Here is a 26951-nt window from a genome sequence, read left to right as displayed (position 1 = left end):
CCTTACCTTGTTATTCAACAGTCTCCCTCCACATTCTTAAAACTACTACCTGAAGCTTTCTTGAGGAAGTAGTTCTGTCCTGCACTACATGCAAGGGTCAGTCCAGTGTTTGTCACCAAGAGGAGTAGCAATCAGAAGTCAGACACAGATGCTTGTCAAAAACAGCTGAGCTTTTATTCTTTTTGTGTGATACAGTAAGCAAAAACAACATCAACAGCAGCTCTGAAACAACAGGTAAACATCACTCAGGGACTCAGTGACTGTCAAGTGTACACAGTGTATTGGATAGATGAGAGTTTGGCCGCAAAAGTTTTCAATGGCAGCCATGTTGGTATAGTACCACACTTGTGCTCCACAGCTGTTTCTGGGTTGTGTTGTGTTTGTACTATTATTCTTTTTTCAAGCCAGCAACTCCAGTGATGTATTTTCATTTAGTTCCTTGTTGAACCATCATTTCTGAAATGTGTAACCAGGTGCTCAGAAGTTACAGCACTTTTAAAATTGTATCATTTTAAAGGAACATTCCACGATTTTTAGAAATATGCTTCTGTCCTCAAGTGATGTCACTTGAGTCAGTCTCAGTTGGGGCTGAAGACTACAAGTTTGAAAATTTTGATGTGTAGAGTTAGAAAGAAGTGAGCTCACTAGACCTCTGTAGCCCGCTCCTCATCTCTGCTTGAGGCTAGCGGCTCCAGGCTACATTAGCCACTACTAGCATAACGCACCAAAATCTCTGACTGAACTGAAACTGCATTGTAAGTAATGTAGGCCCCAGGTTTTGACAAGGAATGAGAGTGCTTGGAATAAAAAAGACGATATCTCTGGTTCTGCTGCATTGTTTTTGATCTTTTGGTTGTTTTTTAACTGTTCATCATGAGTGCTGCAGTTTGCTATTTTGTAGGCAAAATGGAGCAGTGACATGTTTTAGCTGGTCACAATGAAGAAGCAACAAGTTTTTTTGGTACTGTGTTGAAAAAGGAGCAAGTGACAACAGTAAAGTTGGCAGTAACCCTGTTACATTAGTCAGTCTAGGTCAGTAGGCTATGTCTGTTGTATATTGTGTAAATACATGTTTTTGAGTGGTTAGAAAAAAGAGCATAGTTACATTTCAGCATGGCACCAGTAGAACAACCTGACCAAACTCTGTACAGGGCTGTATATGTATAGCAGGACTGGACCAAGGCTGAAGGGGCTCAGTCACATTTTTTCCCTGGTCCAGTCTGTCCTTTTCTTTTGCCACAGTAACAACAGCTGCCTTATGGCTTTCATGTGCTTTAGATGCACCCTCTTTAGTGGAACATAGCACCTTAAGAAGAAGTGAGGGAATTGATAGATTATAGACATTTACTAAGGAGCATCACTTTTAAAATGGGATGGGTGTTACTTGCAGTGATGGACACAGGGATGGATGGATGAAGAATCCTTGAGGGGTTTTACCCCTTAAAATGGCGAGTGCAACAGTGAGAAGGATGGAAATAAAGTAGAAATAAAGACCAGAGGAAGGATGTTTATCAAATGACTGGTTTGCTTCTTCTATTGTGGACTTAAGGAAACAGATGAACAGAAAGCCCAGTCTGTCCTAAAGCTAGTCTATATTCACATTATCCGGGCAGCAGGTGGTCAGTGAATAGATTCAATAGCACGCTGGGTAAATGGTCAGGGCCTCTGTCAGATGGAGCTAAAGCCTTGTATGTTGTGACATGAAGGGGTTTGGAGCGGTTTATGCTTTCAGTACTTTAGATAAACTTCCAGTTGTAAAATATTGCTACAGAGCAGGAAGTGTGCTTTATCTGCAAAACTGTTTTACTGATTACTCTTTGAGGAAGCACTAGGAGTATTTTTGATTGGTTACTAGTAGTGATGATACTACTCCATACAAAAACAGATTTACTTTTAGGAGCAATTCTAGGTGAGAGGAAACAAGATTAGAGGGATAATATTGACAGGTAGGAGGTAAAGACAGTGACCATAGGTTGACCTTTGACGTCAGTGAAAGGAGGAAAAGTTACAAGGTTAAAATTAATGTTGTAAGGCCTTACATTGCTAGCAGCAGGCTTTTGTGTAGCACCAATATGAATGTAATGTGACCTTTGGTACCAGTGGTTTGTGTTATTGGGTTGAGGTGAGAGGTTACAGTTAAGACTTCACGGTCTTGGTGCCTTACAGGACTGGCAGCAGGCCTTTCTGTAGTACCAATGGGAACACAGTTTAACCTTTAGGACTAGGGCACAGTTGGCTGTTGGTTTGTCTTGGCAGGAGTCGTCTACTGCTACTGATGCGGCCGAGGCTGCTGCTGAATAAACACACAAAAGCCACAAAAAGTCTGAAATATGTTGAAAAAGGAAAAAGTCCAAATGCTCCATTTAATTCATTAGAGCTCTGCAGAACCACAAATTGCTCATTGGTTAGGCCAGCACCTAGCATGGTAGCTCGTTGAGTGTGTGGCGAATGGGTGAATGAGAGGCATAAATTGTAAAGCAGCATTATAAATGCAGCCATTTATCCTATGCTGATGGAGCTGAAATTGTGCTGAAATGTTGCATCAGCTACAGTAAAGGCGCACACTGTGTAAGTGTTTGTTTTTGTACCTGGTGCTTCCGTTGGACAGCTCTGGATTTCACAACTCTGTCTGGCTTCTGGCTTGAGGGCAGAGTCGCAGCTGTGGCCCCTGGTTACCAGCTCTTCTCCCTGGTAACACTTCACTTCTCGAACCTGGACGCCACTCCCACAGGTCTTACTGCACTGAGGGGGCATGAGGAGACAGGAGTTTTCATTTTCTTTTTTTCATCATTATTGATGATGAGGCCTACAGACACTCTGACTGAAGGTGCAGGAAATTATACAATTAGCCAGCCCTAATTTGAGATCACTTTGGTGGTGCTGGCTGGTTGATGCATCAGTAGGTAGGCATACAGACAGACAGTTAGTTACCTGAGACCAGGATGTGGTGAACCATTTGGAGCAGGGTCTCTGGAAGCAGGAGGAGCTGGTCTCTGGTCTGTTGGTTTGGTCACAGCTGCTGTTTGGAAACTCTTTGAAGACACCGCCTTCCAGCCCAGCACACACCACCTGACGCCGCCGCACACCACGCCCACATGTAGCATTACACTGGCACACACATACACAACAAACACACAGACAAAAAATACATATATCTGTGTGGGTTGACTTTTGATTATGGTGATCTTAAAGAGATTCCCCCACCAGCCAAAACATGCTCTGCCAAAGACCTCGAAAAGTGCACCACACTTACATGGACTGGTTCTTTAAATGTTTACCTGTTGCCATTCCTGTTCGACCCAGTGGGGTGCACAATCTCTGTCACCACAGGGATAGATGGCCAATGGGCGCAATGATTGGTCACACTGCTCCTCTGACATCACTACCCCACCTGATGATCGACACATCACTGCACGCACCATCCTTCCCTCTCCACACACACCTGAGCACTGGCACATATACAGAGATTTTTAATTGAAATGTAAAACTGAAACTATAATTTTCATAAACTAAATATTGAATGAGAAGTGTTAAAAAGCCTGGTCTGGTGTGTGCTGCTGCTGAAGCTCTGTGTGTGTTGTTAAACTCACGGGTCCCCAGTCAGAAACTGTCCATCTTCTGTCACAGGGCGGGCCTTCACATTCTTGACTTTCTATTGGCTGAGAGGACTTGTTACATAGTCTCATTTCCATAGAGCAACGAACCTCCCTAGTACGGACACCCCGAGAGCCACAACGCGCCGAGCACTAACACACACAGTGACACACACAAACACACACGTACAGTATCTACACAATACATATGTGCAAAGATAAATACTGCAAACAAACTATAGATTTCTTTTGTTTCTAACTCAGGAAAAATTGTTCAACAACCACCTGTTTAATAATAGTATGGGCACCAACTCTCACTATCATTAACAGCATTACTTACAGGCATGTTCATTATACTAAAAAGGGGACCATGAAGTTGCATATGAAGAATACATGAGCAATCTAGTCAGAGATGACTATCAACATGCAGAATACTGTTGCTGATTTCCTTTTCAGTTCCTTTTTAGTATCGGTGTTATTTTATGCTGTTCTGTGTGAAAGTTTTGCCTATCTGAATTAGGCTTGGCACTCATGGTTTCCCATTAAGTCATTGTTCCAACCTCACCTACTGCCACAATAAGATGTGGTGTTTAGGAGTTCTGGAGAGCCTCAGTATCGCATTACTGCTCCTTAACATTGAGAGAAACCAGCTGAGGTGTTGAAGACACAGAGGGTACATCACAAGTCTCTTAATTGCATCCATATTTCCCTCACTTGTGTCTTTTCCATACGTCTTAGTCCCTCCCACCGGGGATGCATGGAGAGACGCAAAGAAACCATGCGAGGAGAGTAGATACGAGAAAATACGTTTTTAGAGAAAGAAGATGTCCTTTCCACTGAAGCGTCACATGAAGCGAAGTCTGTTTCAGATGACAGCAGCAGCTGCTCACAGCTGGATCAGCTGTCAGTCGGTTCTAACAGCTGTGGAGACTTGATGGAGTTTGTGCTTGCACACGTGCACTCTGCTAATTCTAATAAAGGCACACAGTTATCACTGCCAGAGTAGCAGTGTTTTCTCTCTGTAGCCTGTTACCTGTTTAACAAACACCTGCACATGAATAACAACCTGAATTCTGGCACAGGTAGAATGTGTTTATATTATTTATTCATTATTTGCATCTATATTTATATCTATATTATATTATATGATTGTGAATTCATTATTGAATAACCCAGAATATGATTATGGTGTCTTTTGAACATTGGAAATTATTTAGGCTAAATGTTTCAGGGAAATGAAATTATGTAACTCATATCAAACCTGACGCTCAGGAATTATGAGTCTCACTGGACTTAATAGAAATTACGATAAATTATGTAAAAATTGTTTCTTGCTGACAGACACTCTCCTACTCTCTCTGACTTTAAATGTATCCATAATAAAAGTTAATGGGGGAAATAACACGAAAAGAAAAATCTTTGTAATAAATGAAATGAAGAAAGTTGTTTGTGGTCCTTTTGTTGTTCAGACCTACAATTAACACAGATTTTTAACTAGATGGTGAATCAGAAAACAAATCAAATATAAAACTTGGGAGTGATACACTTGAGTTTAATGTGTTATCTGTCTAACTCCAGTGATGTTGTGATGTATCAGATCAGTCCAAGAGCTGCAGCGTCCAATCAATAAGGGTGATATCCAATAAGGGGGCGTGTTGACCAGTAAAAGACTTCTGTGAAGGCTGTGCTTGTGTATCCTCGCTCATGGCTCCTCAGAGATCCCTCTTTGCTACTCAATCCTTGCTCCTCGGAGCAGAAGTATGAGCTTTGGGATGGCTTACAAGATGACGGACCAGAACGCCTTTCGGTTCAAATATCAAATAAGAGACTTGGGATGTACCCCTTATGACACTGGCACTAGCTGCCTGACTTTGTGGATGTCCTGGAAGCACCCGACTGGGAAGACCTCAGCATAAGGTGGAGGGATTAAATATCCCAGTTGGCTCAAGAGCACTTAGATCCTCCAAGAGGAGCAGGAAAGTCTCTAAAGACGTTTGGGATTTTCGGCTTTCCCAGTGACACAAAAATTCATGAATGGATGGATGCCAGGATAATAATTGTTTTTATTTTTTCAGTTTTAGGTATTAGATTTCAATTCCAGTTTAGGTTCAGCTTAAACGTATATTTTTTATTTTAATTACTGAAAAGATTTGAAAAGAATGACGACTGCTCACAGCAAATTTTAGTATGTGAAATTAAATGGCAAATGTTTTGATACTGATGGAACTTTTGGTTAACAGAATGCACACTGGCAGTTCTTGGGACAATGTGTTGTTCTTTGCTGCTTTGACCACAACATCAGATTTTAAGACATCGAACTTCAAGACGGTATTTTGGTACCATTAAAATACTAGCCATCAGAGTCGACAATACCATTGCACATCCCTACATCAGAAACATTGCACTGTGGCTTGCTGTATTACCTCTGACCACTCAGACACCTCCCACTGGGGTCCGCAGCTCTGGCCAAGGCAGACCTTTCTATTGGCTGGTTTGTGAAGGTCATGTGACAGACACAGTGAATCGTAGACAGAGGAGTCAAGACCAGGTGACAGCATCTTCCAGCAGCGCACAGTACGATACTGAACGCCCTCACCACAGGTTCGAGAGCACTCACTCCAGCCACTGGTCTCCCATCTGAGGAGAAAGTGGGGAGATGGTGCAATTGGTAAGGTCTTCAGTGAAATGTAATACAGTTTCAGGGATATTTGGTGAATAAAACCATTTCAGTCACATTAAGAGATGTCATTCCTTGTTCTGCCTATGTTTTGAATTTTTACCTCAGTAGGAAGTTCTTGTTAGATTTCTTTAAGGCTTCTTCTTTATTTTAAAGGCACCATGTGTAGAATTTTGATTTTGTGATGGCATATGCTCTTGTCTTAGAAAAAGGAGACAATGCCAGTTAAACTTAAGTCTACAGTATGTTGCCTATGTTGCATTCAGCCCATTCATGTTAGTGTCTCCGGGTTAGATCCATGGTGGGTATGGGGTTGGAGATAATCTACGTGCATTGCTGCCTGCCAGTGTCTTTTTTGTTACTACCACCAGGGATCGCCAATGTCAGAAATGTTCAAATCCTACACAAATCCTTGCTAATTTTGCAAGAAAATACTTAAAAATGAAAAAATTACAGAAAATACTTCACACTGTAGGTCTGTATGACTCACCAACTTTTTAAAATAGAGGAGATAAAAAAGACCTTTAAGGGCTTTGATTTGAGATACATAATCTTTGATTTTACAACAAAAATTGATTTGTACTTGGATTCATTTTGTTTGGTTTTTCCTTCAGGACTTACTTTATTTAGGCAAAACAGTGTTATGTTTAAGATCTTAGTAGATTCAAAGATACGGACATGTGGATATATCTTTCATTTAGTAGATAACTTTAACTTGAAATATCCAGGGGGTGTTATCTCACCTGACCTGATGTATTTGCTTTTCTGATCTCTCACACAAGAAAAACAATACTTCTTTGCCATTTGCAAATGAAACTCTGCCAAAGTCTGAAGAATTTCACATCAGGCTTTTAGTTTACCAAACCTGTCAGTCAGTCAGTGAGTTACATCAGTAAGGGCAGTACCTTGGAGGGCATTCCTTTCCAGTACAGAACTCATGTGTGGGCTCAGGTCTGGTCAGAGAGTCACAGTAACTGTCATCGACTTCAGTACTATCATACCGTACACAAAGGGCATAGCTAGTAGTGATACCTGGCAATACACACAGACACACAATGTTATCAGAGAGTATCGCAGAGTGCAGACATAGATGAACAACATACAATCCATGTGCAGTACAATGAATGCATAGTTCTTTGTGTGTATTAGAAGATGAAGATGAATCACAGCAAATAAATATAATACACTAAATACAGAACATTGCAATTTTAACACACCTACAGTACTACATTACCAGCCAATCAGACACTAATATTTTCTATAGCCATGGTAGAACAGCTTTCACAAGCTGCATTATCAGAAAAAAATAGAATAAATATGTGTATTATCATATTGGTGTACTTGCATGTTGTGCATGTGTTTACCTGTTGTACAGGTTGAGCTGCATGGAGCATAAGCAGAAACCTTCCAGCGATACATGTCTGCCAGACTAATATCTGGGTCGAGACCCACATCAAAGTCATTGCTAAAGAGAGACAGAAACATAGACAGGCAGGCACATTTTTGAAACCGTATATTTTTCAGTTAATTTTCTAAAAACCTATTCATGTAACAATTATTATGCTGACAGGAGAAAAGGAAAGTAATTTTAATTAAGTTATATTAAAAATGAGGGTAACAACTAGACCCACACGCGAGCATCTACACAGTCATTAAAACAGCGTGGATACAACATCACAGGACTGGTCTTTATGATTTGCAGCATGAAATATCTATAAACAATGTATACTATACTATACTATACTATACTATACTATACTATACTATACTATACTATAAGCACAGAGTAAATTAATGATGATCAGGATTATGAGAGTGTAATACAATAATTAATAAAGATTCGAGCCATTGAACATTACATGGCATAAATGTGTAGTGAATTATATCTTATATACCTCATACCTCTCTGTGTTGGCTGCCTGGACTGCAGACACCTGTTGCAGTTGTACCAAGATGGCAGTGTGTGTGTCTGAATGTGTGCACGTTTCTGTTTCTGTGTGTGTAACAGAGTGTGTGTCAGTAACTGTGAGCATGTCGGAGTGTATTTCCAACTGTGGGTCGGTATGTATTTCTGTGTCTGTGGCAGACAAAGTTTCTACATGTGTTTCTACTGGTGAATGTGGATCAGTGTGTTTGACAGAGTGTGTGTTTGAGTTTGTCTGGTTGTAATGTAAATCCTCCAGTAGCAGATAGGTGGCATCTTCTGGCAGGGCTGCAGAATGAACACTCACTTCACTACCTGTGAATGGATATAAACAAATGAATGTAGGGTTTTCAAACATCCTGGTACTTTTGACATTAACTGATACGTACCAGTAAAAGAGATTATTGTGAAATAAGGAAAGCTGATTTAAGATTTTATTGGATTTTCTTTTTTGATAGTTGTTAAACTAAACTAATATTAAATTTTTTTCTCCGTTTAAATATCATTTTTATGGTCTCTTCTCTTCACATGGAGGTCAGAAGTCAAGGTACAGCTTCAGAACAACAAACTTCACTCCCATCCTATCCAATCCCTTTGTTTTGAGGATTTGCCATATTGAGGCCTATCACACACCAATTAGTAGTGGTGCTGACTCCCGATACTGCACTACCCCAAAACAGAAGCAAAAGTCCCACAATTCTCAGTAATTTCAATAAAACATTTAAAAAATATTATGAAAAAATGTCAGCAAATATTATGGCTAAAACTTCTCATCTCCATTGTCATGACAGTTCCCCTGTTTATCTTAGCATAATATTTCAAGCATAAAAAACAAACACACAAGTGTTTTAGGTCTTTGTATTATTTTCATAAAGGTATTTAAATACTAAACTATGGAAAAAAGCTTAATTTGTCTTTCCTACCTGGGAAAGAGAGCATTAGACTGTTGTCATCAGCAGTGGATGGCTCATCAATCGAGTTGGAGGAACTTACTTAATGAACAGAAAAACAAACAGAAAGACAATGAGACAAATAGATAGATACAGTATATTAATGACACAACAATACCAGGTTGGACAGAACAAAACAACATACTGACAATTTTGCTAATGTAAAGGCCTGTATATGCTACAAAAGAAGTGCTGTTTGGACAGTCTAAAAGTGATACGTTTCTGAAAGCATTAGTGGGGGCTGCGTCAAACAATTTTTATAACTTTCCAAGTCTCTGAAATGGACAATTACACCAGCCTTCCAATGTCATTGGTCAAGTGTGTTATAGCTAGACTGATAAATCGGCCGAGATGATATACTGGCTATATTAGCTTATCATAGATATATCATGTTGGCTTATATGTCAGCCAATAAGAAATCAGCATGGCAAGATATGTTTGAGGTCATTTAGAAACAGTGTTCCCATTACATACAGTGGTGTAAATAAGTGTTTGCCCCCTTCTTGATTTCTTATTTTTTTGTATGTTTGTCACACTTAAATGTTTCAGATCATCAAACAAATTTAAATATTAGTCAAAAATAACACAAGTAAACACAAAATGCAGTTTTTTAATGAAGGTTGATATTATTAAGGGAAAACAAAATCCAAACCTACATGGCCCTGTGTGAAATAGTGATTGCCCCCTAAACCTAATAACTGGTTGGGCCACCCTTAGCAGCAACAACTGCAATCAAGCGTTTGCGATAACTTGCAATGAGTCTTTTACAGCGCTGTGGAGGAATTTTGGCCCACTCATCTTTGCAGAATTGTTGTAATTCAGCCACATTGGAGGGTTTTCGAGCATGAACTGCCTTTTTAAGGTCATGCCACAGCATCTCAATAGGATTCAGGTCAGGACTTTGACTAGGCCACTCCAAAGTCTTCATTTTGTTCTTCTTCAGCCATTCAGAGACCCCACAACAACATCCAAAGAACTGCAGGCCTCACTTGCCTCAGTTAAGGTCAGTGTTCATGACTCCACTATAAGAAAGAGACTGGGCAAAAATGGCCTGCATGGCAGAGTTCCAAGACGAAAACCACTGTTGAGTAAAAAGAACATTAAGGCTCGTCTCATTTTTGCCAGAAAACATCGTGATGATCCCCAAGACTTTTGGGAAAATACTCTGTGGACTGACGAGACAAAAGCTGAACTTTTTGGAAGGTGTGTGTCCCATTACATCTGGCGTAAAAGTAACACCACATTTCAGAAAAAGAATATCATACCAACATTAAAATATGGTGGTGGTAGTGTGATGGTCTAGGGCTGTTTTTTTGCCCAGTCTCTTTCTTATGGTGGAGTCATGAACACTGACCTTAACTGAGGCCTGCAGTCCCTCTGAATCATCACTTATGACCCACTAGAAGTGTTTGGCAGTGTCTGTATCTGCAGACACCTTGGCCTCTACCTGTATTTTCTTAGTGTCTTATTAGTTTGCTGTGTTCGGGATGTTTCTGGGCATCAACTTTTGGGCAGTGATGTGTAGCCCCCAGCCAATACCTTTAATTGACTTAGCATTTTATCATTTTCACTGAAATTCCGTCTATTTGCAGCTTCTATGGACAAATGTGTTGTCAAAAGGCTCAATTATTAGAAGACAGATCAATCTCATGGTAGACTCACGGTAGCCAGATGGCACTGGAGGTCCCCGCTCCTCAACATCATTATGGCTGAATACATGACCGGTGACATCAGCCGGTCTGTAGACCAACATGGCAGCTGGCGGTGGAGGGCTTGGTGTTCTGATCTCCCACACTACTTCCTCCTCCTCTTCTTCCTGCAGCTGTACATCTGATTGGTCATCAGCTCCCAGCTGGGTGTGGTAGTGATGGACAGATGTCACACTGCCTCTGCTGTGATTCGTTGCTCTAAGTTGATCCTCTCTGACATCCTCATTTACCTCGTTATAGGTGAGGTTAAGATGGGAGTGGGCGGGGCCTGTGGTGATGTCTTCTGCAGCTGTGATGTCATGAGATGTGCGGGGGATGGTGTACTCGTAGGTGATGTGGGGGAGCTTCCCATTAAGGTTGTAGTACTTCATGTCCAAAGAGAAAATCACAGATTAACTACTTCATACTAGAATTAAACTCATTCCATTATTATAGTAAAATGAGACATATACATAAACATATACTTGTCTTGTGTGTGTGTGTGTGTGTGTGTGTGTGTGTGTGTGTGTGTGTGTGTGCTACCATAACATTCAGGCCCTGAAGTGTTGGTCCCTGGGCAATAATATACTCCAGCCCATCAGAAAATACACTGCTTGGACGTCGGTATTTAAAAACTGTTCCTGCCACACGGAAGTTTTGAGGATTGTCAAACACAGTGTTTCCATTGAAGAAGAAATGACCAGCTTCATCTGACAGGGCTGGATAGGAGGGGAAACATCAGGGGGGAGGGACTAAGACAGTGATATTCAAAACTGGGTCAGAACCCAAAAAAACAACCAAAAATGAATAATTTTCAAGACAGTGGTACAATATAGCTACTGGTTCTTGTTTTGGAAAGACCATATTACACAGAGTGAGACAAGAGGATCAAAATGATCTATGTGCAGTCGGTACAAATATAGGTTCAGACCATTTTTAGCCATCTTATCTCAAATGGCTCAAATTAAAATATATATAATCGTATAATAAAACAACAACCTAGAACCACTGTTACAGTGGTATTTTTATGCTTTAAATGTTTATTTAAATCTGTTGATTTGGTAGTCAGTTTATTGACCTTAAAGAAGTTGTAGGTTCTCACCCAGGATGTTCTCAGTCTTATGTCTCTCTATGATCTGAATGTCTGAAGCTCCAGCTGGGATGTTGGTGATGAACACGTAGCCTGATGACAAAAACACCTACTTTAAACACAGGCACAATTGTCTGTTGTGAACTAACTGTCATCAGGGAACAGTGTAACAAAACTGTGTACTAAATGAAACAAAAGACAGAAACCAACAAGGCTAAAATGTCCCAAACATGTTTCTGTTGGACCCTGGACAACCAGGGTACTAAGATAAACAGTATACATCACTTCAGTTCCATATCAGCTTCTCCAGGGTCAGTTCACCTTAATCACAAAAAACATATTTTCCAATGTACTTCTAGTGATAAATAGCCATGCAGATAGTTAAGGTTTTATACTGTGTGTATTAAATTAACTAGAAGAGTGCACTCAGTATAGTGCAGATCTTCGCCAGGTGTGTCTGGGGGCATGTGGGTGGGGAACAGGGAATTCAGGGCAGGCTGTGTGTCCAGCATTTATGCATGAGAGTAGTGGAATGAAGGGGAGTGTTTTTGTATAGTATATTTTAGTATAGTGTAAGTTTTCTTATATCAATCGGTCTAAAGTGTTTTTGTAGACCGTAAAACTTCAATTAAAAGCTGAGCCCTAAATAAACGCAGAGTCCCGTTTACTGGCCGGGTGTGGCTACACGTTTTGACAAATAAATGCAAGTCTCAATTAGACGCTGAGTCTGGTTTTTATAGAAGTTCTTTCGATGTATAAAACCTTTTAAAGCCCACCGGGTTGCCCGCTTGAGCTAGTTCTAAGCTGCTTAGATCATACAAATATAAATGTGTAAACTTTTGTCAATATGGTGCTACACATCATTAGATCGGTTAGATTCTCCACAATTCAATCGTTCAGTTCATTTTACGGAAACCATGAGCACCAAAATATAATTCATTCAGATTTACCGGCATGGTAAACAAGAGAGACGAAAAAAAGTGGTGACTCCCTACCTTTGAAGCTGTCATAAAGTCCGAATACGTTTCCATTCCTTGATTATTTACCGTATTTCCCATCTTTGCTGGGCAAGAGTTTTGTGCAAAAGGAATTAAAGGCCTGTCCCATATAGACGCCTGTCCCAAATATAGGAAGGTTAAGTTCAGTGACTGAAGTAAATAAAAGCCTGGGCTATTAATTGATGTTTTACGGTAGTATAGTATTAGTATAGTGTAAGTTTCTTATATAGATGTATGCAGAGTTTTTAATAAAGTGTTTTTGTATAGTATAGTCTCAGTTTTCTATATGCATATAATAGTGTAATTGTATTGTAACTGAGTGTCCTGGGTTGGTATAAATTTAATAAGGAAGCAATAAACAGGACAATAAGTCCAAACGTCTGAATTTAAACATTCTTATTTATTTAGAACGTTTTATTTATTTAGAACATTTTGTTGTAACACACCACACAAAATAAAACCCTACCTCCCTAATTATTTCTCCCTACCTCCCTCTCCCCTCCCAAACAAAGAAAAGAGTTAAATCTCACTCAATTGTCCCTCCCGGCTCCCTTACAGTCAAGATGGCAGCAAAGATAACAAAAACAGGGATTTATTCATCTCGTATCGTGCCTAACTTTAGTGGATTATAACATATCGGGTATGGAATTAATCTTCAAATGCTCCGGTTCAAGATGAGACCAAATCTTTCTATGGATGTCAGTTTTTAAGCCACGACAAAGGCCAAAATGTGGCCTGCAACAGAATAGTAAGCCTTGTTTTTAGCCTATCCGATTGCCGGAAATTCCTTTTGCTATGTTGTAACGCATATTGTAAAATGGCTCCCGAAAAGACGAAAGTCTAAGCTTTATGATAGTCTCAGTCAATAAAGTAGGTTTTTCAAAAATTGTGAATCATTGCAACCACAAGAGGAGCATACAGTCATAAATGTGCACAAAATATTTTAATCATATAACCACAAAAGTCATTTTGTGGCTAAGTTTCAGCATCAGTTCTTTTAGCCTAAAATCAATTGGATGAAATCTTAATTGAAAGCAGTTTTCTGAAGTTTGATTAAAATGCTCATTCTTGGTCTTGACTAAAACTAGACAGAAATGTTCATGGTTTTCTTTGACTAAGACGAGACTAAAATGTCTCAAATATTTAAAAACACTAAAAAATGACTAAAAGTAAAATAAATAAAAGGACTAAGACAAAGACTAAATCTAAAAATGGCTGATAAAATAAATACTAATTCAGCGAACTGATGCTTTAAGAATCCCTCCATGCACAGCCTGGTAGTTATCACCTAGAAGAACTGCATTTACACTTACACAGTAAAAGTGGTAGTGCAATAGTCTTTGTGAAGCTATAACATAGTCATCCCATTAGTTTCAGGATTCTATGTCAAGACATTCTGCATGAAACATGTCATGAACATTAATTACAGTGAAATTTGGTGAGAGGGCTGCTGAAGGCCTAGATAACTGTTTACTTAAAAAAACTGCAGTTGACTTAATAAAATAGTAAAAAAGTAAAATAGAAATTAGAATGTGGATCCAGCATGTTTTGTATTGTTGTGCCAGTGTAGCCAAATTCAACACCAGATAACTTGACTTTAATCATTATGGTACACAATTTATACTTGTATGTACATCTGTCTACATGTGTGTTTGTGTGTGTGTTACCTAACTGTGTGAGTGCCTTCCTGTATGATCCAGAGATGCGCTGGCATGACGACCCGTTGCCTCCACATACTCCACATCTGTCTACTGTCTTACTGCTGTACAGCTCCCCATCACAGCCCACAGGCTGGAGAAGAGAAATTAAAAACACTTAAGACAGTTAGATTTTTAGTTATTTAGAAGCTTCATTCATCCAGCCAGTGAATTTTTCTCATCAACAAGAAACATTTACTAAATATATTTTGTGTGGTATTGAATACATTTAATACATATTAGTAATTCTTACAGAAAAAAAAATGAAATCACAACTTTTTCTTTATTGGTTACCTGACATATTCCCTCTATACAGACTCCATGGTATTTGGTATCGCGGCAGAAGGTACCATCATAGGCGGGAACTAGCAGCTGTCGTTCACCACTGATGGTTGTACACTGCAGGTCACATGGCTTATTGGAGATGCTGATGTAATCAGCTACACAGGAAATTACATTTTTAAACAGATATTTACTGACATCACAATATAGGATTTATGTGTAATTAAGTCTACAAAATTCAATTAGTTATATGTGGTTATCATTTGGGATTGCCCAAATGCAAAGTTGCCTAGCGCAGCTTTAACTGAAGGTGGTAGATGAGTAAAGCGTAAAGTAAAGTAAGTAAAGTAAACTCAATCTTTCAAATTTGCTGGACTTCATAAGACTTAAATACTCCATGAAAGCAGTCAAACTTAGCGATTATCACAAGATTAATTTACTTTCATTTATTCAAGAAACAACAACATGCAATTTGTGAATGTTAATGTCCAGTATAGAAAGCTACTGTAGAAGAGTATGGATAGAGGCCATACCAAGGTATTGTGGTTTCCACTGACTGTGTTAAAGATTGGACAGACAGGCAGATGGAAGAATGACTGATAGATTGATACTATACCTGGGTAAAGAGGTATCCACTGGTAGTATCTTCTTCCAAAGGCTTTAGAATTGAATTGGGAACACTGGTGCTGTTTGAAGCTAACACTGGGGCTGGGACAGGGCTGAAAAACACAACAACACATGCAAAAACACACACACATACACACACACACACACACACACACATACACAGAGAAAAGGATACCTGCAGCTTAAGCTTAGTATTTTGCTAATTTCTTCCAGTTAACCTCCGTGTTCTAAGGTTAAGGACTCAATAGAGAATAAATCAGTATAGAATCAACAACAATGTGGCATAATACCTGATTTGGACAGAGCTGGTACTGTTTAGGAGAGCCAACACAATATGAGCTGTTTACGTTCTGGGTGGTGGACAGCCTGAGACAGAGACAGGATACAATATAGGATACAGAATACAATATGGTTAATATACCATAATGCCGTATATGTACAAGTACAAGAATATCTTATGTTTAATAAGGAATGTTCTTGCTGTAATTGAGACGTGTGATGGCCTTTAAGTGACTACTCAATTTGGCGTAGGCAATGACAGTGTCAGTTACCATTTTATATTCTATCCTTTCTGGTCAAAAACTGAAGCAAAAATTATTTCTCCTGTGTTTGTTAACAAGTAGAATGAGTCAAGTAAGGTGAGGTCCACGGGAAGCGTCATCAAGATGGAAATTAATCACAGAAACAATTTCATTGCAAGATAAATACACAGACGTCATATCTGTAGAACTGTTTTAGTACCACATTTTGTGTCACATCACTGTTTAACAGTCATATTTTTGTGACGGTTTCATTATTACCTATCTAGCAGCAGGTTGTTTGCTTGACCACAGCAGTGACTGACTGGGCTGTAATAGTGGCTGTTCTGAATGGCTGCAAAGCAAAACTGGCAAGGCAAAATGCAGACGCACAGTTCCCACTGAAACTACAGACGCGTGACAAATTTTTAAAAAAACATAATAAATGAGTAAAGAAACATAACAAATGTAGATGCTTCCATACAGGTCACATGGCTCACTGAATGGTTTGTTGAGTATGAAAATGTGAATCATATGCTATGACCTCCCCAACAGATCTCAACCCAACTGAATACCTATGGGAGATTTTGCAGTGAATGTTAGACAGCACTACAATCTTTGACAAGGAACTTAATATTATAAAGAGTACGGTCTAGACCTGCTCTATAGGAAAATTGCACTGAGATAACTTCTGTTATGAATTGGCACAATATAAATAAAATTGAACTGAATTGAACTGAACTATACTAAATCAACTTTATATTGGGTTTTCCTTCATCACCTGCTTATTAGTATATAATGGATGAAATATTATGAACGAAATATCTCTTAATGATAGCAAGGAATCGAAGCGGCAGTTAAAACTAAACTTGAGGACTGGGCCTGTCGGCTGACAGGTGAAGAGCCAAGGCTTAGCGGGTGTTTGGAAATGTATGAAACCAGGGTGAAAAAAAGAACAGAAAGAAATGTTACCATCCACAACCATCTTTTTCCGAAACCTTTCCTCTGGTATACAGTCTAACGTGATCTCTCCCATTCCTATTTCTTTGTGGAATAAACAGTGATTCACTGACATTTAGTGCTCATAATGAAAGTGACTTTTTGTAATGAGTAGCTAGAGCAGCTGCCACTATGACCAAACAGTACTTATATACACTTTTCAGACACTTGGCACAAATTCACACACATTCAAAGTGCTTCATACTGACTAATGCTAATGTTATCCCCATTACTGTCTCACATTTTATAAACCACCTTCTTTTGTTGTGGTGAGTGCTTCTCAACTTCAGAGAGCACTCCATTTTTCCAAGTGAGAAGTACGTCTTTCCAAAAAGGCTGCTTTTCAACCATTTTTCAGCGGCTCCCTGAGTTATCTTAATGTAAAAAAAAAAATGCTGCCACTCTGAGCTAAAGAGGTGTACTGTAAACTATACTGTACACTGCCATCTTACTCTCTGCATGTTTATCCCAGAACCCTACTGAACATCACATGCTGTGGTATTCAATTAGGGATACAGTATAAGCTATACTTTGAGGAATAGGACTGGTAGATCTATGGCACATTATTTATGGCACTATAAACAGATATTGTTTCATTTGCAACTTCAATCAATCACTTCAATAAGAAATGTATCAAAATATTAAATATATATACATTTTAGGAAGTCACACACTGTCAATAGTTTTATCAAGATCACTAAATGAACATGTTAGCTTTTGTTTATGTTCAAGTTCAGTGTCTAGTACTCGTTATTATGAGGAGTACATAATGATACATTCTCACTGTAATTCAAAATACATGCCTTTTTACTCCCTTTTCAAAAATATAAAAATAAAAAAACACTGTATAGCCACCAACTCATTGTCTTACATTTAATGGCTTATACAGGAACATAATCCATTTTATCTTCATGTATCCACTTAACTTTTACATTTTAACATGCTAAAAAAACATCAATTAAATTAATGAGAGTTCAGTTCATCAAACTTGCTGTTGTTGGCGACGCTTTATTCTTACATTTTTCTATCGCAAAACTCTACCAGTAACGTTACCACTCTAGTCAGTCACAACTGTCTACGACTCAGCGCGAGAGTGGGTACACTTGATTTCTATCCCAGCGTACGCTGGTGTCACATCAGCTGGGCGCAGTTGATTCGCACCGTGACATTATCAGTTATAAATTTGTTTTTCACTGCGTGAGAATATGGACGTGTGGCATGAGAGCATGTGAAAAGTGTCAGTTGTGTGAGTCTCACTCAAACTCTAGTGGAACATTTAGCAGCTAAAGAGCCAGATATTTTTCTCAGGACTTGGTGGAGACCAAAGCAGAGCTAAAAGGAGAGTGAATACAGCATATACAGTATATATATATATATATATATATATATATATATATATATATATATATATATATATATATATATATATATATATATATATATAATAATAGGTGATATAATAGAATATACTGAGAAACAAACCCCCAGAAGGGGAGGGCACATCAACAACATCCTCTTGAAAAGAGAGGTATTCTATATTTTTACCCATACCACTCTATCACCTAAAGGCTTAAATTTAGACCTTGACCTTAAACCTTTTCTGTAAATGATCATAGTTGGAATCAACAAAATATATTCTTTCTAAATATGATGGACAGACCCTATATTTTACTTAAACAGTTATCTTAATCAATTGTTTCTCCCAAAAGTTTATATCTGTTGATGCAACCCTCTATGTATTTTCCTATATAGTAATTGTTTTTTCTGGATGGTTTATGTGATTTATGATGTATTTTTTAATCAGCTTCTGATGTGCTGGATTTGATATGTGCCTGTATAATATTGATCCTGCTGTTTCTAGTTGTTTTTGCCCTCTTAGAGGCATGCTGCGTCTCTCATCTGGTAGTATCAGACAGTGTTGTCCAGCTCTGCTCTGATTGGTCCAGCTTGAGTAGATCGTCTCTCAATCATGCTAATCACAATCACCTGTGTGATGAATGGGTTTGTGCCTATATATTGTCTGCTCTGCGTTGTGATGGTGATTTGACAATGCCTGACGAAGAGCTCTGTTAGATCGAACCGTTACGCAATAAACATTGATAGTAGCTATTAGTACAGTGTGTGGTTCTTTTGTTTGAGTCTTGCCTTTAGTTTGCTTTTTGATCCAGCATCTATAAAAGTGTTTTTGGATGTGCGTACACCTGGGTTTTTTTTTTAATTTTAATTTTTTTTTTTACATGTTTTTGATTAACAGCTGGATAGAAAAGTCAAAATGTGATTGCAAAATTCATCAGATAACCCAAAAAAATGTTCACTCACACTGTAAAATTAAGAAATGAATGTTGTGGGCGTGGTACTGTGGGCCTGATGGATGGTAAAACTTTGTACAGTTCAAAAGTGGACAGTGTGAGGTACCCATCCATGAAAACGGCGGCCACAGTAAATGTTATACCTGCTATTGCTCCTGTGTTTAGTTTTCTATTGTGGCTATGACCATATTATCAAGTACATAAAGTTGTGTCTTCAGAGGAAATGTGATAATGTGATCAACATTAGCTGATTCTGAAGAACAGTAAGAACTTAAATGTATTTTTGATGGTAAAGGAGTAAGAACCTCTTTATTCACTTCAAACCAGCTGATGGCAACAGCTGATGTGTGTGTCTGTGTGTTGGGAAGGACCTACAGAACTCCAACATGGAGTTAATGCATCTGTCTTTCATTACCATGTTAACGTCACCCCCCACATACTCCTCCTCTGTCTATCTATCTGTGTCTCTCTTTCTTCAGCCCATCCTCCTACACTTTTTAGATGGTAAAGTAGGAGAGACAGCAGGAAGAGGTGAGCGGGAGGTCACTATGTGAAAGTGTCACATCTAATTGGTAGAAGGAGATGAGGGTAGGACAGGAGAGGAATGGGGGGAGAGAAAATAAGCAGGAGGAGAGGCGAAAAGGGAATGAGGTGAACGGGGTAAGGGGGGAGAGGAGGAGAAGAGTGTGGAAAAAAGAAGTTGAGAGGAGAAACAAAGGGTAAAAATGTAAAGAGGAGTAAAAGGGGCAGACATTAGAGAAAAAAATGGGAAGGAGAGGAACAAAGACAGCAGAAAGAACGGGGGAGGAGGAGGAAGAAGGGGAGAGACAGAAGGCCAACTGTGAGGGCAGAGGGGCGTTAATCTTGGTTGACAGAAACTTCCGCAAGTCTGACAGGGAAGTCAAAGGTAACAAGATGGCTACAAACACACATATTTTGTCAATGCTCTACCTAACTTCCTTCTGTGTATGATCATGACTCTATTTACTGTGTGTTATTGCTGTGTACATAACTTTACATATGTTTCCTGTGTGTACAAGACTTGAATGAATCATCAAATACCCAAGCTAGTTATTCTTTTTTAGTATTAAATTGCATCTTTCATAATAAAGACTTGGGGCCCAGCAATCGGCTGGTAGTCCACTTGTGACTTGGAAACATGTTTCCTCACAACACAGGCAGGCCTACCATTATGCTCATAAACTTAACATGAAACATAAATTCAGCTGAATAAGAGGACATCATCTACAACTGATTTATTTGTCATAGACACCTCAGCCGTACACCTCCTGGTACATTCCTGCTGCTTTTAAAAGGGACTGAGTTAAGCTCCTGTGATTGACCATTATTGCACTTCCCCCATCTCCACCTGCTGATTCTTTATTCCTCCTACTTATAATGATATCAGCTTCCAAGCTGTGCCTGGATTGAGCTACCACAGGTGCTTAAATTAGTTTGTCACATTCACATGCACCCCGAGATTGCACTTGTGTTTAAGCTTGCACCCAGTTTCCCTAGGGGCCGACTGTCAGTGTGAAAAACAAAATATTCAGAAAGAAGGGTAACATTAGAAATCATTCGCCCTCTATACATGTGTGTATGCAACCATGTAGTGTTTTTAACACAATACCTCTGTATGAGACAATGTCTCTCTTGACTCCTCACTCCTCCTCCACAGCTCCTGGAACAAGAGGACCAACTGGACCACTCCCCCCACCACTGAAACACCTCCTCCTGGGAGAAAATATACACAGTATATATACAACAGACAGTAAAAAAAACAATCAACAATCAAATCAAGCATGTCATTTCCACTAGGGAGAGGTGTAACATATGAAATTGCAGTTTCAGAGTGGGAGTTATTTGGGCTTGTTTAGTTTGGGGGGGGGGAATGACATGCAGCAAAGGGCTGCAGGCTGGATTCAAATGTGCTGCAGTAAGGACTCAGCCTTGGTACATGGGGCGTGTGCTCTACCAGGTGAGCTACCAGGCCGCCCCGAAATCATGCTGAATATTAACCAGCCTTCTTAAGTCAGACAAGAGAACGCTCCGAGGTGATAAAAACCTGCGATGATGGGAGCTTGCTGCCACCGGTGTGTGGGCTTACATTGAGAGCAATAGGTATGTAGCTGGTTTGTGTAGTAATTAATGTTAACCATCTATAACCTAAACCTAAACAGAAGCATGTGATTGGTGGTGCTTGGAGGTCGTATGCCACCTGGCAGGAAACTCATGTCTGTCTGTCCGCCCCTTGCCGCAAGGTTAAAATGGCCCTACCTGCAAAAATTAAGAGTCTCATATATTAATCATAGTCACACACAAATTACATTTACATTACACATTTCAAAGGTGGGACAACAAAACAGATCAAAAAGTGTGTTATTACAGTACCTTGTTGCTTGTCTGTTTGACATTCTGACTTCCAAAACTGTGTGATTGTAGATGGATGTTACGCTGCTCCACCCTCCCTTCACTTCTGTCCTGGCAGACATACACAGACACATAGACATGAACATGAAACACATTTACTGTGTGAACTATATTGGGGTGGATGTACTGATGGATATCTCAAAAACACAAATCTCAATTTAGTTGAACTGACCCTTTTAATACACTGGCAAAAGTAACCTACCCTAACCACCAAAGTTCTATCTGCCGACCACTACACTATTAGCCTATGTCTTTGTGGTTAGTGCTGTGATTAGCTAGCACATGTGAGTTCAACGGTAACACATTCTACTGAGCCTGCGCATGAGGTAAATTAGAGATAGTCTGAGTTTGAGGTTTGACAAGAATTATTTTCAGCATGCTAAGAAAAAGAGTTTCACTTTTTCTATGTGATAACTACACAGCATAGGCAGACTATTTTACCTGTATGTAACTACCCATCAGGTACAAAAATAGTGCTAGTTGCACTCTTGGTCAAATTATGCCCAACACATTTGGCTATCAATATAAATCAATTTAATAAGACATTGGTTGTTGGTCACAAAAATGTGTTCCTAAGTGTAAAGATCTCTCTGTGAATTATGTTAAAATAAGCAATGTTATTTTGAGCCCAGTTTCCTCTAAGCAGCCCTCCCTCCTCACTGCCACCCATCTGTTCTAAATATTGGTTTTGTTCACATGCAGAGAGACAGCCGGCTTATTTAGTGCTTATTTAGGCTCAGCTGTTTCCATTTGATTTAGTCTTCCTGTTAACCATTTCACTTACTAGATAAATGTTCACTATTTTGAATATTAGTGATCATTTGAATATTCAGTGCAATTTCAAAGACTAAAACAGATAATGGACAAAATCAAACACTGTTTGTTTGGCCTGTGGAAACAACCGGATGCTCTCTGAAATGATTCATTAAGCAACCTTACACTGAACATGACAATGTTTCACTTTTTTGGATGGCTACTATACTGAAAACCACCAAGTATAAAATGCTGTATGCAAAAAAACTGTTCATCATGTCATCAGTCAAATATCTGTATCTTGCTCAATGTGAACATGTAGAAAAGGTGAATAACTAGAATCAGTACTAAAATTTCATTAACATTGCATTAACATTTTTTGAAGCAAGAAGGTTAACCCATATTTGTAAATCCAGGTGTAAATCAAAAGAAAGTAACTGTAGTGTTTGGACACCGTGCTAATGTAAATCTTAAATTGACAAATCTGCCCCACGTCAAGCATGAAGTGAAGATTTGGTTTTCCACGTATCAGAAGGATGTGATTGCTTCAAGTGAAGTCTCAGTTAGGTGGTATTTTTTAATCCCTCAACCAACAAACACACACACCCACACATACACACATCAAGGCTCAAAGTCCCACTACTGTGTTGTCTCAACAGGGTCCTAAACAAGCCCACACAGGCTCCTTAGTCTGTCAGATTACCCTCTGGCTAATTCAACACACAAACCCACACACCGCTATACCGTGTGAGTGTGTGTGTGTGTGTGTGTGTGTGTGTGTGTGTGTGTTTGGATATTCGTGTGATTTGTGAGCTGATAATCGACAGTAATAGTTGCTTAAAAATAGTACCATATTCCTTTCAATGTAATTTCACTACAGCTGTTGGACAGCCTATCCTGAATGTTTACATTTATGATAGAAATCAACAGAAATTACCATTTATAAGATTGTTTATGATTCAACTATCACCAATGTTGCAAGATTCAAACACAAAATTTGTGTTTGAATCCAGCACTGACTGGTTTATTTTTTATGTTTATGTTTATTTTTAAACTGTAAAATGTCCCACTTGGTATACAGTACATACCAAGTATGTAGGGTTATGTAGTGACCATGTATCTTACTCACTATTCTTTAACAACCAAATTTAAGTGATTTCATTGAAATGTTTGTTTATGTGTTTAAATTTGAAAAAAATATTGGCTGATATATTGTTATCAGATTTTTCAGCTAAAATATCTGTATCATTTTTGGCCTGAAAAATCCCATTATCGGTCAGGCTTCAATATGGAGTCCATTTTGACTTCACCAACAAATGCATTAGTCCAGGCGTAAGGTCATGAATATGTGAAAATGTCGATTACTCAGAAATGTATTCAATTTAAGCTATATTCCTTAATTATAAAAGCATCATTGGGTTAGTTTGCTAAAGCGGCTCTTGGATATTAGGCTTGAATCAAAAAAGCAAACATACATTTTCACAAATATGAACACATTTGAATATGAACATGCATTAATATATATTATGTCTATGTAGTATGTCTGGCCTAATATACCTCGAAAGCTCTGCAGTGCACACAGTCGACAGCGTAGCACAAACTTCTGGCCCCTGTACATAGGCATTCTCTATGGGCCCCTCCCCACATCCACAGCTATTCATTCTAGTATCTTTGTGGGCCCTCCTCACATGAGGGCCCTGTATACTCAGTCCCCTTTCTGCCCCTGCACACAGCTCTTACCTGCATAAAGTGTGCATGCAGTTGAATTAAGCAATTCATCTCTCCACATCTTGAAAAATAACGACTGCTATTTCAAACTAAGCAATGTTACCACCATAAATTCAAACCTTTAAATAGAAAGCATTACCTCACTGTTTCTATGGTGCATTGTGTTTGTCTATAACAATGTGCAAAGAGTGCTTTAGCACTGTTAGAAGACAATGTCTTTCAATATTCTTTGCCAAAAAAGCATTTTAGATGTCACAGCAGTTCTGTGCACTACACCACTTTCCTTTTTTACTAGTGCCATCAATTTTATGTCATCTTCATCCACAAAACTCAGTTTCACATCCAGAAACCCACACCTCTTTTAAGTTCACTATACAGTGTGAGTTTTGTGAATGATAAACGCAGTGCTAACCAGACAAATTAAATCAGCTATCTCTGGGGCATTAGTTTTCAGTCCATTCATGTACACAGAAACCAAACACTGTTTATGGTTTAGAAGAAGAACTGTGAGTGCTGGTGGTTACCACAGCTGCGAAAAAGTGTCTGCACACAATTGTTTGCACAGCCTTTGGTAATGCATCTGTTTAGCGTTTCAACCATGAGACCCCAGGACACCCTGTTAGGCTGTCTAGCTGCTGGCTGTCACCATGTTGTCTTCTTCACTCAGTCGAACAGTCAGACTGTACAAGCCTGCTGTTCAGGCTGCAGATCAATCTGTTAGTTTGTCAGTCAGCTAGCTGGTCATTTAGTCCACAGTGAACAGTGTAGCCAAATGATCAGTCAGTGATGTAACTTTCCAACATTAAGGCAGAGATGTTGTCTATCCTGCAATCTATGAGACTGGAGTCACATGTTTGCTTTCAAGCAGTTAATGTTCATTTGACAGACTCAGTTACTGAATCACTTCTATATACTTGGCCATAAGAAGAAAGACAAATTGATTTTTCCTACAACAAATGGATCTGTAGTTTAAAATACTGCCTTTAGAAGGAATTAGCAAGGATAAAATCAACAAAACTGCATGTGGACCAAAACTATCACTGAAAAAATTGTTGGTCATGATTCCTGACAAAACTGCTCATGGAGTTTTCTCAGTGTGTGGCTGTTCATCCAGTTATATTGTAATAAGCAGTATCTCAGTAAGTTACTGTTAGATGTAACTCAGTTATCATATTGACTAAATGTAGAATTTTAAAGTGGGCCTCAACAAGTACAGGAAGGAACACTTGTTTCTAATAGCTAAAAGCTAGATTGAAGTATTTATTTCTCCTACGAAAGAGAAATGTGAAGCAAGAGAGTGAATGGGAGTACAGGACAGACAAATACAAGTCTTTGCAGACAACATAATGTGAAGACAACACACAAATAACACTTTAGGATCTTAAACTGACCTGTTATTCACATGATTTACATTTGCAACCATCTGTTTGAATGATAAAACATGAATATAGTAGCAATCATTGCTTCTGTTACATTCAGTGGATGAAATAGTCAAGTTCAACAAAGCTGTTGTTTTTAGCTACACCATCATAAACAAACAGGCAAGTTGAATGGGGGGAAGCATGTCAGTCCAAACATGGAACCCCACTCAGAAAGTATTTTAGAGTCTGGCAATTAAGATAAACCACACATTTTAACAGGTCACGTGCATATGATGTGGTTTGTTTTGAGCAAAATCAGAGTAGGCAAGTTACTTTGGGTGAACCCCATTCGTCAACGTTATAATTGGTTTGGAGAAAGGGTACACCAAACACCATTTACAATTCACATAATTTATGTAATTTCACTGCTGCCTCGTTTATCGTTTAACGTAAACACAACCGCCGTTCTACAAGTCGTTACCGTTCATTCCTTGACGCAACGTGCATCCAAGCATCCGACTAGCATTAATTCAGGAAAATATCAACTTTTCTAGGAGGTTCGCCGAAGCGAACAGTGACATTCCCGCATTTGGTAACAGTTAGCTTACCTATGGTTAAATGGCTTTTCGAAGCCCGAACAACTGAAATTTAATTCAGACATTGTCGTTACTGGATTAATTATATCTTAGCCGAATTGAAAAATGACTCTAAGAATTAATTTAAGGTGAAAACTAGACAGTGCCCTTGACGACAAGCAAGGCAGAAACAAAGTGACAGACTTATGAGTAACTACTCTCCATTGGAGCAAACTACCCAGTTCCCCTACATAACTTTTAACCATTCTGTAAATGGATACAGCTTTGAGAGGTTAACAAACAAACTCCTATTCCGAGAGCTATTTACCTTAACGGGCCAGTTGTTCGTTAGCGGTAGAACCGCGAGGTGTAGCAGGAGAAAGGAGCAAACCGGGAGAGCTAAGCCTCCGTTACCGAACATGGTTCATTCATGTCATGGACCGACAACAGTTCCCCTCCCCTTACCTCCGCTCCCCTCCTCACTCCTCTCCTTTTGCCCTCCTTCCTCCTCCGATTTCGACCCCCTTCTGATGTAGCTAAGTTACGCCTTCTGGTCTTGCTCGCGCTCACACACACACGCACGCATTCTTGACATCAACACGATATGCTTTATTTTAGCATTTTTTTGTTTGTGCTCACAGTTTGTTTGTTCCAGTTACAGTCGTTTTGGGCTTGTGTTTATTTTCATACTAGATGTTCTGAACCTATTCTGTATAATTTTTCAATTTTGTGTTATAGACTACTAATAGGAC

General features: G+C 39.1%; 1 protein-coding gene across 3 annotated transcripts; it reads right to left on the bottom strand.

Moving 5' to 3' along the window:
* Nucleotides 1-149: 149 nt before the first annotated feature.
* On the bottom strand, nucleotides 150-26683 carry si:ch211-267e7.3 (ADAMTS-like protein 2). Of its 3 annotated transcripts, none has more exons than XM_044218596.1 (20): nucleotides 26528-26683; nucleotides 21744-21833; nucleotides 20983-21086; nucleotides 15817-15892; nucleotides 15516-15618; nucleotides 14912-15057; nucleotides 14588-14711; nucleotides 11935-12015; nucleotides 11376-11551; nucleotides 10807-11218; nucleotides 9118-9186; nucleotides 8173-8509; nucleotides 7635-7735; nucleotides 7176-7302; nucleotides 6017-6230; nucleotides 3591-3746; nucleotides 3279-3449; nucleotides 2932-3108; nucleotides 2589-2742; nucleotides 150-2293 (listed from the first exon to the last, which is right to left on the bottom strand). In XM_044218596.1, the coding sequence occupies exons 1-20, from the start codon at nucleotides 26618-26620 to the stop codon at nucleotides 2145-2147; spliced, it is 3060 nt and encodes a 1019-aa protein (XP_044074531.1). In that variant the 5' UTR covers nucleotides 26621-26683; the 3' UTR covers nucleotides 150-2144. The 3 variants fall into 3 exon arrangements, with proteins under 3 accessions (XP_044074531.1, XP_044074532.1, XP_044074533.1); XM_044218597.1 differs by having other exon boundaries at nucleotides 150-2290; XM_044218598.1 differs by lacking the exons at nucleotides 15516-15618; nucleotides 15817-15892; nucleotides 20983-21086; nucleotides 21744-21833; nucleotides 26528-26683 and having other exon boundaries at nucleotides 14588-14734; nucleotides 14912-15011.
* Nucleotides 26684-26951: the final 268 nt, after the last annotated feature.

Source organism: Siniperca chuatsi, linkage group LG13, assembly GCF_020085105.1.
Source record: "Siniperca chuatsi isolate FFG_IHB_CAS linkage group LG13, ASM2008510v1, whole genome shotgun sequence".
In the NCBI taxonomy this organism is placed as follows: Eukaryota; Metazoa; Chordata; class Actinopteri; order Centrarchiformes; family Sinipercidae; genus Siniperca; species Siniperca chuatsi.
Note: the sequence above shows the minus strand (reverse complement) of the source record. Positions and strands in the feature narration are given on the sequence as shown.